This window comes from Brassica napus, chromosome A10, assembly GCF_020379485.1.
Source record: "Brassica napus cultivar Da-Ae chromosome A10, Da-Ae, whole genome shotgun sequence".
Taxonomy (NCBI): Eukaryota; Viridiplantae; Streptophyta; class Magnoliopsida; order Brassicales; family Brassicaceae; genus Brassica; species Brassica napus.
Window position 1 is genome coordinate 12,129,449 of NC_063443.1, and position 13,630 is coordinate 12,143,078.

General features: G+C 33.1%; 1 protein-coding gene across 1 annotated transcript; it reads left to right on the top strand.

The window, feature by feature from the left end:
• Positions 1-5,694: 5,694 nt before the first annotated feature.
• On the top strand, positions 5,695-7,310 carry LOC106420393. Its single transcript, XM_013861231.3, has one exon. It carries the CDS (start codon positions 6,315-6,317, stop codon positions 7,134-7,136), a length of 822 nt encoding a protein of 273 aa, XP_013716685.2. The 5' UTR covers positions 5,695-6,314; the 3' UTR covers positions 7,137-7,310.
• The last annotated feature ends 6,320 nt before the right edge of the window (positions 7,311-13,630 follow it).

Genomic DNA, 13,630 nt, shown 5'->3' on the forward strand with positions numbered 1-13,630 from the left:
ATTTGGTCAAATTAGTATATGGAGCGCGCAATATAGACAATAATTTTCTTTCTTTTTTATCAAGACTCGAGAGCATTACTAACAGTCATCTACATAGTCTTCTGCAATAATTCATATTTATTACTGTAGGTTTTTGTTTCTCAAAATCAATTCCTCTACATTTCGTTTTTTTTTTTTTCCAAAATTCCTCTACATTTCGTTATGTATGTAAGTATGTTCATGTGCAAAAAGACGTTTTTACCAAAAAAAAAAAAAAGTGCAGGATTGTTCAATGTCGATTGCTATTTTCTGTAAAATGCAGGATTACCACTAGAATCAACATTGTAAGTATGAGTTGGCAATCATTTTACAGAAATAGCAATCGATTCATGCTACAGTTAACAGGATTTGGGCGCTACAAGGCAAAAACAACAGGATTGATGTGCAGTTCATTGGCAAGATAACAGTGCTGTTTCGAATTGAGGATGCGGGGGTGCGTAGTAGGGTTCTCAAGAGGAAGTTCTGGCATATAGGAGATGTTATTTTCTGTAAAGTGCAAGTGCAGGATTTCTCAAAATGTCGATTGCTATTTTCTGTAAAATGATTGCAATGTTGTATGGCCCATTTAGAAATGTTGATTCTAGTGGACCAGAATTCGTTATGTGCGTCTTTTGCATTGCATGTCCACAACATTCAAGCCTTGGAATTGGATTTATTTGTCCACACAAACTATTTTAAAATCAACACAAATTTCATGTTAATTTTAATATTCAATTATTAGTTTAGCATGAAAGATATCCAATTATAAAAAAAAATATCCATGCAAATTTCTTAATAAAACGTGCAAGAACACGAAATTACTTTTCTCCCATTTGTTTGTCCGTTCTCAATCTGTTTTCATAAAAAAAAAACACTTTTCAAAGAATTTAATAATATGGTGTTTTAGGTTTTTTTTTAAATTAAAATGTGTATAACATGAATAAAGTGCTTGTAGATAGTTGTTTGATTCTTGGAAAGTGAAAAAAGTATCTCTAAGTATAAAAATCATTTTTATATATAATATTTATCTCGCGCTTTGCCTAGTGTGTCTATTATTTGCTAATAACAAAGATTTTTTCCCCTGTAGTTATTTGAAAAGAGTTCAAAGGTTGTGAAACATGGTAAAGCTTTTAACGGAGCTAAGAAAAATAAATTAATGTATAAAAGATATACAGTATGTTGCACAAAAAGCTCTAACAAGTTGCAAAATATTAGAACAAAAACATTTATCGGTACGATATATATTGCTATATTGTAGCATATTAACCATTAACATAAAAAAAAAACAAGAAATAAAGATGAAAATTGCTTTTTTAAAAAAAATAAATATATTTTTTAATATAATAAGACTTTGTATTATAATATAATCCAAAAAAACCCGCGCTTGAAAAGCGCGGATCAAAATCTAGTTATTATTAAACATTGAAAACCAATACAACAACCCAAAGACAAGAAAATACAGAGAAAGACCCACAAACGGTCCAGCAAACAAAAGAGCCCAAAGAAAAACGAGGTCCATACGAACACCACGCGTTAAAGATTAGCCTGGCTAGGCCACGTATTAAGCGCACGACAAAGGTGGAACACATGCTACGCAAAGAAGCCATCCGTCTTCAAAGACTAGCACGTCATCGCCGGAGCTACTAATCAGATTACCACCGGAAACACACCGGAAACACACCGGAAACAGGCACCGTTCAAAGAGCACCGCCATGACGAGATCTGAAAGTGAGAGAGTTCTAAACCACAGCTTTCGTCTTCAACAACAGAAGACCGTAAAGACGCTTTGAAACAAACCAAAAAGATTTCCTTTTCCAATAGAATGTTTCAATATACGACCTTAACGTTGAATCAACCAACGCAAGGAACGATTGAAACAGAAGGAGCGTAGAGAAGAGGAAATCAAGCAGAATCCGGGAAACCCCGGAGTAAAGCCACCATCAACATTAACAGATGATGCGAGGCGGAGCCAAGTGTCGACAGACCACCACCGAAGAAGATGGCATGGTCTCCGGAGCCAAGAGCCAACGACCGCATCGAGGAGATGACGCGCCGTCAGAGTCAAGAGCCGGCCGACCACCAAGAGGAAAGGCACTACTACAGAGCGCTCTCTCTCTTATCTCTTTATATCTTTCAGAGAGAGAGTAGCTTTCGGTCTTCCCTCACCGGTGTTCTTTTCCGGTGACATGTTTCCCGATGTTCGGGCTTCGCCTCCGGCAACGGTGGCTCTCTCAGCACCGTTGGCTGGCCTCTGACTCTAGCGACACATCGTTCTTTGATGTTGTCGGCTAGCTTCGTGTCGGATTAGTCCCACCTTTTTGTTTTGTTCTTCGGGATCCCTTTGCCTCTTTGATCTTCTATCGGTTTAGTTTAGCTAGATTTTTGTTTGGAAAGCTTCATCCTTTCCCTCTGGTTAGGATTTGTCATCTTCAAGCTTACTTTGATTTTAAAAGATGGTGGTGGTTACGTTTTAAGTTTTGAAGCTTTTATTTCATTAGATCGTTGGGTTTGACGAATCTTATTGGATCGATTGTAGCTTTATGTTGGAATCCTTGTGCTCTGTTTCGATCTAGTGTTGTTGACGACGGTTCTGTTCGTTGTTCCTGTTTCCGGTAAGCTCCGGTGGACTCCGATCAGAATTTCCGGTCTCGACACTCAAGCTGGTGCTGTTTCGTTGGTATCTCTGTTCGTCCGCCACATGTCCCGCTTCGTTCGGAGACGTACGCGTGGTAGTGAGTCATCCGAGTTGCTCTTCGACCACCTTTGGGCCTTTTTGTGTTGGGCCAACGGTTTGGGCTTCTTCTGGCGTGCTCGTGTTGCAAGCCTTACTTATTGGTCCCTTTTTTTTAAGTTTGTATTGTCTTATCTTTTGGGTTTGATAGCACTGTCCTTTCTTTTGGGTATGTTTGTAAATTTTGTTTTAGTTGAATAAAATACCAGTGACAAAAAAAAAAAAAAAAAAAAAGATGAAAATTGCATAAAAGCCTGCATATGGGTTACAAAACAAATATGCGCGAGCGTCTTGTATACGAAGCTGTCGTTTGTTTTGTTTGTTTTGACGAGAGACAAAAATCAAAAATTTATAAATGTTTTTATTATATAATATTGTAGAGTTGAAAAAAAAACACAAATAGTAATACTGTGGACCGCTTAATTCTTGTATATTCATAATATATGTACAATATTTCTTCTCAACCATTGTAACCTGACATACAAATTCTATCTTAAACAAGTTATTATCACTCAAGCTCTCACTTTGATTTTTTTTTAAAAATTATATCCATATTAAAACTGCAATAATCAGTTCAACATACAAAAAACACTTTGTAAGGATAAATTTTTTTTTTTTGAAACACTTGTAAGGATAAACTATGTATCAATATGTGTGGAGTGGATAAGCATTTTGTAAGGATAACCATTTTGTAAAAAAACAAACAGTATGTGTTTGCTCTACCTAAAAAAATCTATGAGAAGATTAACTCCTTGTATTTAATTAGCGTTTCTTTGGAAAAATGGTACTACATCGACGGCTGGAACAAGAGTCAGTTAAACTAATGTTTGCAAACTAAAAAAGGAGGGGTGATTTAGAATCAGAAAGTTGTAGGAATTCCTCAAGTTTTTTCGATTTGAAAAGGGTTTGAAACTTTCTTTCCTTACATTAGGCATCTTATGAATAACTTGACTGCACGCAAATGTGTTTCCAAGACAGTGTTACTAGGCCATTGCCCATTGCAGACTCACAGAAATTATCACCAACATTAAGGAGTATGATCAAGGTTAAAGCCATGGTTCCCTGATACACCCTCATGTGGTTTACTAAAGAAATTCCTAAATGTTCATTTGTTATTTGGATGGCTATGCTGTTCAGACTTGCGGCTAAGGATCTGTACTGTATGTGTATAATTGAGTACTGGCTTTTAGCCTTTTAGGGTAAACCCCTCTAATAATATTTTACAATCTACTCTATTAAAACAGAGTCCTAAATTTATCTACTATTGAAGTTGTTATTTATATTTTGGACTGTTTCAAGTTTGTTAGTATATTACTTAATTTATGGATCATATCAAGTTAGTTACAATATATTTATATTAAACGCTACTGCTACATTAAAATCAGACAACTTAGATTAAACCAATAATCTACTCTATTATAAGTAAACCAAACGAATTATGTTCCACTAAAATTAAAGTAGACCAATTGTATATACAATTATATTAGTAATACAATAATTCTTATTTGGACCTTTTTTACCATAGATGAAACTTTGTTCTAAGTTGATTTATACCTTTCTCTTACCCACATCATATGTTTTATACATCATTCTGAAAATGTACTGAATGTAACGTTAATAAATACTTATGTGTTTGGTTGCAGAATGTAAAATGAATTTGAAAAGTATTTAATTATAAACTTACTCGATAAAAAATTCATATGTATTTAATACAAATATGTTTCATATTATCGGGTCTAAAAAATTTTCTAATCGGAACCGAAAAGAATCGATCCGAATAGATCTGGATCCAAAAAGAACCGATCCAAATAAATACGGACCAAAAATAACTAACCGAATTTTTACAAGTATATATTGGGACCAAGTGTATAGGACTCAAAAGATTAAAACATGAAGAACTCGAACCCGAAAAGAAACTGGTCAGAACACGATCCAAAGACCCGAACACCCAAACCTATTTAGGAAGATGTGATTTTCAGTATACTTTAAAGTTCATAAATACAGAGAATTCAAACTGGCATAATTTTATGAAATCATGGGCCTTAATTCAACACTTTTTTGTTTTTTTTTGTTTTAATTAGAGAGATAGGTAATTATTGTATATTATATTTTTGACTTTAAACAGAGCAACAAAGAGGTGCACAAGGAAATTGAAAATTAACATCATAAATTATTTGGCACAACTATAATCATTTTAAACTCTATATTTTAGACTAAAAATTATACACATCAAATATTGACTATATTACATAATTATATGTACATTATATATGTTGGTTTTTAAAAAATATGAAAATTCAAAATATATAAATATATAAAATATAATTAATCTAAAACTTATTACAAATTTTTTATGCAAATCTTATAATATAATTGCATTATTTGTGGCACAATAAAAAAAAATTATACCGCCAAAAAATGTATTGAACAAAAATAAAAACAAGTAAAATAAATAATGTATACAAATTTATGAAAAACCTTATAGTATAAAACTTATGTATTATGTATATTCAAATCAATTTAATACATTTGTTCAAATCAATTTTTATAAATTTAAACAAAATTTATCAATTTAATCGATAAAAATTATTTTACATTTGAAAATACAAATCAAAATAATTAATAAATATCCGCCCTACTGGGCGGGTTCGAATCTAGTTATAAATATAAAACTTGGGTCTTTTACGTAAAACCCTCTTATAATATTGTACAGTTATATATATGAAACTTAGATCTTTTGTTTCATGTTGACAAACAAATACTGTATATATATATATATATATATATATATATATATATATATATATATATATATATATATATATATATAACCCAACATTTATTGCATACAATTTGAGAACTATATATAAATAGGCAGAATAGTAACTATGTTTATCTATAAGACTATAATAAAATTCAAATAATATATAATTGAATAAAATTTGATGTGATTACACCCAATGAAATTTTCAAAACTGCAAATGCAAGCTGATATCATTTCATTTTCAGCACTCCTGGTCATTCAACATCAATACAAAAACACAATACAAACAATTACTTTGTCTTTTATTTTAGGAGGAATAAGAAAGAAAGTATAAAACTAATACTAATTTTTGGTCCTCTGAAACATAATTATCTGTAGAAGTATAAAAGATGTAAAAAGAAAAAAACATAAGTTTTTTTAGCGTACCTTAATTTCTCTCTTCTTTTTCCCTCAAAATGTTGCGTTAAAGGCCCAAGACTTGGTTCTTTTGTGCCTAAGTATTACAAGGAACCTAACTTGTGAACCTAAACTGCTTTCAAAGAGAAGTTTCTCTATCTATATCACACACACACAAAAATCTATCTTTCTCTTTCAGTGGTAACTTCTGCTCACCATTAAGGCAAGTTTCTATATTGTGCTCCTCTAACAATATCAGCTACAAATATCTCTTATTTCCACAAGTTTTTTACACATTTAGGTTTTCCTCAAACTTTGAAAAAAGGGTAACCGAATCTGTTCTTTCACACAACATACCCATTTCTTCTTTTTTCATGTGATGTGAGAATTTTGGGTGATAAGAAGATGAAGACTATAAGTGGTTTAGGGATAGGGTTGAGTTTGGTGTGTGTGTTTCTTCTATTAGCACTTGTTGCAGAGGTCTATTACCTTCTGAGATGGAAGAAGAAGATCATCAGCCAAGAAAGCGAAGAAGAGAAAGAAGAAGAGCAACAACAGGTTGGGTACGCTAAGGAACTTATCCAGCTCTTCTGCTTCAAAAAGCCTGAGGCCAACAATGGCGGAAGAGAAGTGGAAATCTCGATGAATCAAGATTTAGAACTAGGGTTTGAAGCTGAGCTAATGAAGCTTCATAACCATAGGCTTCTCTTCACAATCATCGAAGAGACAAAAGCAGATTTGGAATCTGATGATGGGAAATCAAGACTAGGCTCAAGGTCAAGAACAAGGAGCCTGAGTGATCTTCCGCTTGGAGTAAATGATTGTACTACCCCTGGCTTCACTCCATTGGCTTCTCCTGCTACGCTAACGTCATCTCCCTTGGAGTCTTACTCGCACCATGGATTCAATCCTCTGTTCGAGTCAGACGGTGAGCTTGAGTTTAACAAGTTTTTCAGGCCGTCTTCTTCTTCTTCTCCTCCGCCTAAGTTCAAGTTCTTGAGGGATGCTGAAGAGAAGCTGAGGAGGAGATTGATGGAAGAAGCTAAAAGCAGAGATCAAAAGTTGACTGTAACAGAGGGTTCGTTTCTGAAGTTCATGAATCCTGCGATGATGAACAGAGAGGAGAAACAGAGTAGTCAAGAATCTGATGAGACGGTGTCGTTTTGTCCTTCTTCTTCATGTACAAATCTTAGAACGTTAGACCAGAGGCCCACACTGGTTGTTTAGTAGTTAGACCTCTCTTGCTCTACTCCTTAATTTTTTTTTTTGGTTGAAAATTTTATAAGAATTTCAATTTTAATTGTGTGAATTATCTTTTCTTTCTCTCATTCTTATTCTTTTGGAATGATTTCTTATGTATGTATTAATCTGAAAAAAAAATGCAGATGCTTGTTGTAATTTCCTTTGAGAACAAAAATTAAGCAAGAAAATTGGCTATGAAATTTTGTAATCTGTATAAAGCTTTTGGAAAATAACTTAAAATAAGTGTATTAGCCTATTAGGTTTGAGTTAAAATTTTAAATTTTTCCGGCGCCACAAGTTTGAATTTTTCAGCCTCCTTAATTTTTATATATTACTAAGTCCTATCAAAATATTACTATTACAAGTAAACGATAAAAAGTGCAATGTTCTTTTCTTTCATATAAATTGTGTAAATGCTATCAAGCCCGTAAATTACGGCACAATATAACATCATGCATAGAGTTTTTTCACACACTTGTGATATATTTTAAAGGGAGGCAAACTGACACACTTGTGATTAGTACTTAGTGATGCTAAGTGCCATAAAAGCATATCGCTGTAGACTTGTAGTATGTCTTTAAACTAATTAAATGAATTACAAACTTGTAAGAAAAACTACCTTTTGTGTTGTCTTAACTAGAAAAATTCATGGCATCACGCGATGTATCGCCGAAAGGTTTGATTTAGTTTAACTTGCCTTTTCCACATTTTTCCTTCAGGAATATACCTAAATACAGGTGTGTTTGATTCCATTTGGAAGCAACCAAAATATAAGATACAGTATCTCTTAATTGAACTATGTGCTATTACTGTATATAACATCATTATCAAGTCGTACAGGAAAAAATAAAAAATTAAATTTATAGAAAAATCGAAATTGAAAGACTATATCTTTAGCATGAGAAAGGTTAAATCAATATCATAGTCTGAAACTGTAATAATTTTCATTTAAAGTGATTGTTTATACCAAAAAGTGATATTGGACCACGTAGCTACAAAGTGTTATTTGAATTAGGCAATGCGGCAAAGATACTACAAAGTATAAATGTAAACCATATGTATAAAACGGAAACTATAATGTATTTTGTAAAGCGCATTTACATATATACTAATGCGCTGATATGTAACGTACAATGTAGTAGTCTACACTAATCATGCTGTTCATACGTATATATGTACGTATTTGATGACGAATGTGAACATGGCGGCACGTGAAAGAACCGAACTCAAAGAGACAGGAAAAGGGAAGGGGTCCAAGAACACACGTCAACATCCTGTGGCCTACTTTTATTGTTAATTTCGGAATTCGCTTTGGACACTGGAGCCCAACTTTACTAAAATTTCATAATTAAATATGATTTGTTAGTTAATCCTTGAATAATTTATAGTATGTGATTTGTTCTCTTGATATAATTATGAGACTGTTGTCGACCAGAAAAATAAATCATTATACATCATGTGTTATAACATCTTCTAATGTTCTGTCATAATAAAAAAGAAAACTATATAGGCAGACAAACGACAACAAAGAATGCAAAAGATGCCAATTTCACGAATCGAAATTTAAAATACAACCAATACCAGATCAAAACCATTCATGGCAGGATGAAGCCTAATCACCGTCGACACTTGGAGACAAAATTTCAACACATCATAAGTTAAAATAATCATCCAATTTTCAAACAATCAAGGCTATATAATTGCAGATTTCAGTTAAAATTCGAATTTAAATACTGTAATCTCATAGTTAGAATTTTGCAATCTCAAAGGACCAACTATTGCCGCCAAACAAAATATGACCATTTGAACTGTCATTAGTAGTTGATTAATAATCAGTTTACTCTATGCTAGTGCGTATGAAAAGACAACCTAGCTAAACAATTGTAGTCTTGATTCAGTTGGATATATTAGCTTATATGGCCATTTTAAAGACTCGATGCATGATATGCCTGATCTTCTGCGCAGACCACGCTTTCTAGTTCTGTCTTTCACCTCTATGTCCTCTCTTCTTAATCAACTTTTCTTGTTAATTATTTAAGATTAAAACCTAGTTTAGTAGGACATTTGGAAGATAACAGAAAAACATCGTATCTGGCTCTCTATCATACATAATTCATAAACAATGTAGGTTCAAAAAACAATTTCTCAAGTTGGTATGTTTTGGTTTCTCAAGCAACGTAGTTGTGTATTTATGAGTTTAGAACTACTAGGCCCAAGCAAGGACACCAAATGGGTTAGTGTGACATATCTCTACTTTGCCTGAAATAAAGTATTGGGAGATCTAAAATGATGGACTCAAATACAACAATCAAAATTGAAGATATATATATATATATTAGAATATAAATTTATCATTATTTATAATGTTTTTTTTTCTTATGACAGAACATTAGAAGATGTTACATATTAGTTTAGGAAATTCGGTTTACATCTTTAAGTGTATGTATTGTAACATTATTCTCCATGAGAGTCAATAATATTTATTCCAATTCTTATTCTCATCAATGTATCATATCAGGTTTTAAATCCCAATGGTCAGAGAATTTGTGTGTTTTCTATTGTTCTAAAAAAAACCATGATCTCTTTACGTGTGCACACGAAGGTTTACTAAGAGCAACTCCAACTCCAACTACAAAAAAAATACTGCAAAATAGAATAGAAAAAGCAGTCATGAACAAACAAAAAAGACATTACTCCATATATAGAGTAATACCTTTTTTGTTTGTTCATTAGCTGTATTTTCCACTTTATTTTACAGTTTTTTTTTGCAGTAGGGTTAGAGATGCTCACCACCATATTTGAAGATTTAACGTAAGTATTTCTATTGTTCTACGTGTGCATGAAAGTTTACTAAGAGAAACTCCAACCTAACTACCAAAACAAACTGCAAAATAGAATAAAAAATGCAGTTATGAACAAACAAAAAAAGACATTACTCCATATATAGAGTAATACATTTTTTGTTTGTTCATAGCTGCATTTTTCATTTTATTTTATAGTTTTTTTTCGCAGTAGAGTAGAGTTGGTGATGCTCATCACCGTATTGGATTTAACGTAAATATTGCTTCTCAATTATCACTTCTGCACTACTGGCCACTATACAAAGAAGACGCTTCCGTCAGTTTACAACGCCACGATTCCATTGTGCATCTCAAACTACAAACTACTACATTAGCTGTCGCTGCTATTTAAGTTAGTGTCGCTTCCGCACTACTTTAATATTCAATTTACGATTCAAGTCAACGCAGTTACACAAGCCGTCATAGCTTCCAAACTTGAACAGCCATGCCAAGTTGCTTTCTTTTCAAGTTACTACTTCTACTGCTGATGTTTCATCAAGTTTCAACAACTACTTAATCTACATCATGTCGCCACAAACTCTACTACCACCCGAGCTGTTAATGATGCATACGATTAGTGCATGAGCTCTTATGTCAGTGTGCATGTGACCATACTTATCTAGAATATCGGCCGAAATCCAACAATCAAGCTTAAAGATATATATACATCAATATATTAGGATATGAAATTATCATAATGTACCATTTCATATTAATTTAGAAAATTAGGTTTATTCATATCTATATAAGTCTATACATCATAACATTATTGTTCATAATAGTCAATAATATCGATCAATAATATCAATATATCACAAAATAACAAACGATAACAAAATTAAAAGATAAAAAATTAATTATTAGAGAACAATTCAGAGGTTGGTTGCCTGTGATTTTTGGATTAGTTTTTGTTTTTCTAAAAACTATTTTTTTTTTCCAATCAAGCTTTTTGAAAATTGGTTTTCCTAAAATTTAGGGAAATTAGTTTAAAATACTGTATATGTTTAAACAAAAACTAAAATTCAACTTTTTCTAGTTTTGTTGCTTAAAAAAGAAATTTACTTTTATTTTTAATACAAATTAAAAATTCATGATCCAACCTACGCAATTTTTTCAACTAATCAACCCACATATTAATTGCTGATAATAAAAACCCTATGAGCATATATAGCTAATGAATTTTACATTTAACTAATCAACCCTACATAAGTTTGTTACATCTATGCTAATCATAAAAAAAAAGCTCTATTGTACTAAATATTTTTTGGTTTTATTTAGGGAAAATAATTTTTGATACTTCTTTTACTATTTCATACCTATGAGCTATATTTCCTTTTTTTGTTTTATTTAGTATTAACTACAACTAAGACAAATATTTTTTATTTCTTTCACTATTTCATATATATATAAGTTATATTTCTTATTCTTATAATTTTTATTTAGTATTAATTATACAACTGGTGGTAACGTACCAGCATAAGACTCTGATTAAGTTGAAGACGAAGAACATAATTATACTCAAATTTCTGCATCTATATGGGATTCATAATGTATTTGTAGTTTTGATTTAAAATAATTTTATTAAATAAGTTTATGTGTGTTTTGATGATAGTATTTTTTTTTCAAAATAAGCATTTTACTAGTAATAATATTTTTCATTTTACTAATTTTAAAAACTAAAAACTAAAAAATTAAATCTAAACTAGCCAGTTATGTTTACAAAAAACTAAAATCTACTACAAAATCAAAATCCAAAAGTTAAAAACTAAAAATTAAAATCTAAATCTAAAAACTAGCAAAACAATCATCATGACGAGTATGTTTCGATCGTAGGCCGAATTTGGGCTCATCTCATTGGGCCTAGGCCTGTTCTAACTTCCTAAAACGGGAATCTAAACCTTCTTTTCTAGTGTTCAAGTCATCACGGATAGGTCCACAAATAACTGTCGTCAAATTAGAATATTGTATTTATACTTGAAAGTTGAATTGTTCGGATAGGTCCACAAATAACTCTCTCGTCTAAATATATAATTTTTTTTTTTTGATCAAACCATACTTGCAATTAAAATAGAAAGGTTTAAGCTCCTTCAAAGGAGGATACAAAGCTACATCGAACCAAACAAACCAAAGAGCTGGTAAAATAAAAGATAGGATGGCGATACAAATCATAAAAAGGAACCATAAGAAATCGCATGACAACGGTTTCAAAAGTTTCTTGGAAGATCGCATCTAGTGTAATCCATAGGACCACACATACTGCACCAAACGCAGAGGAGAGTACTCGTTGGGAGGAAGATCCTTGCAATACCAACGACACTTGTTCATCCAATTCACTCCATACATGAAGAAATATTGGGAAAAGAGACTGCTCCAAATAGGAGACAAACGGATAATCTGAACCCGCCATAATCATATTCATCCAGCTAACTTTACCAATGAATTTCTCTCTCAACTGCCACCAAAAAGAGAAATACAAATACAGAGCACCAAAAGCTAGAATGAATACCGAAAGAGGACTGCATACAGCAGTAAGGGAACTGCACACAGCAGTAAGGGAACTGCACACAGCAGGAAGGGAACTGCACACAGCAGTAAGAGATCGCATTGAGGCGACAAAAGGACCACCAAAGAGCACAAAGGTAGAACCAACAGAAGTTAAGTCCATAAGTACATCATCGGCTAAAGCTATGGTCCTCAATTCCAAACTCACACAGACAAATAGCTTTATATCCCATTCAACAGAAGAGCAAAAAGCGGAAATTGACGAGCTGAAGTGAACCTGAAAACCCTTAAAAGGGAGAAAAGATAAGTCGGAACAGGAGCTGATGGAAGACCAGTCCATGTGTCGACATGAAGACGACTTGCATACCGAACAGAGCAACCGCCTGTAGACGAAAGTACTATCACCGGTAGACACAAGCGGAACATCACCACCACTTATCTTAGAAACCATCCATGGAAGAGGAAGCTTTAGATCTAAGATTCGGGTAAGAGCTTGGAGAGACGGACAGGAGGAGGAGCTGGGGCTTCGAGGAAGAGCGAGGAGAAAGGAAACGTCAGGAGGGTCTGGCGGTTCCGGTGGATCGATGGGAGAGGGAGCTTCAAGCGGAGGAGACTTACGCGGCGGCGGATCTGGAGGCGGCCTGAAACGCGACGGAGGAGCAGTCACCATCAAAGCCATGGAGGAGGAGAGCTGCTTCAAAGGAAGGAGGGCTGAGCGACGGAGCTGGAGCGGAGGAGAGCCATCCAAAAGGCGTGCCTAGGGAAGCGGGCCTGAGAGGTTCATCACATATAACCTAACTTATATCTTAAATGATTTTGTTAAATACTTCTCCTCGTCTAAATATATAATAGAGTCACTAGTTTTGATAGAACTTTGCAATTAAATCCATGATTAGTCATTGACTCCCTGTTGTTTTGGAAATTTTGAGACGTGCATACATCAAAGCTGTATTTTCATGCTTCAGTAGTATAATTTCATTGATCTTATTGATGTATTAGTTATGAAACAAAGAACTAATGGTACTACATATTATTAGTCTATTACTCGGTGATAATATTAGTCTCTATACAACAGTTCTGTTTCTTACCTACAGTCATACCAATACGACGTATCTTCAGGTTAACCTTTATATATAC

Coding starts and splice junctions, on each gene's coding strand:
- LOC106420393 (XM_013861231.3), top strand. CDS start 6,315: ATGAAGACTATAAGTGGTTTAGGGATAGGGTTGAGTTTGGTGTGTGTG.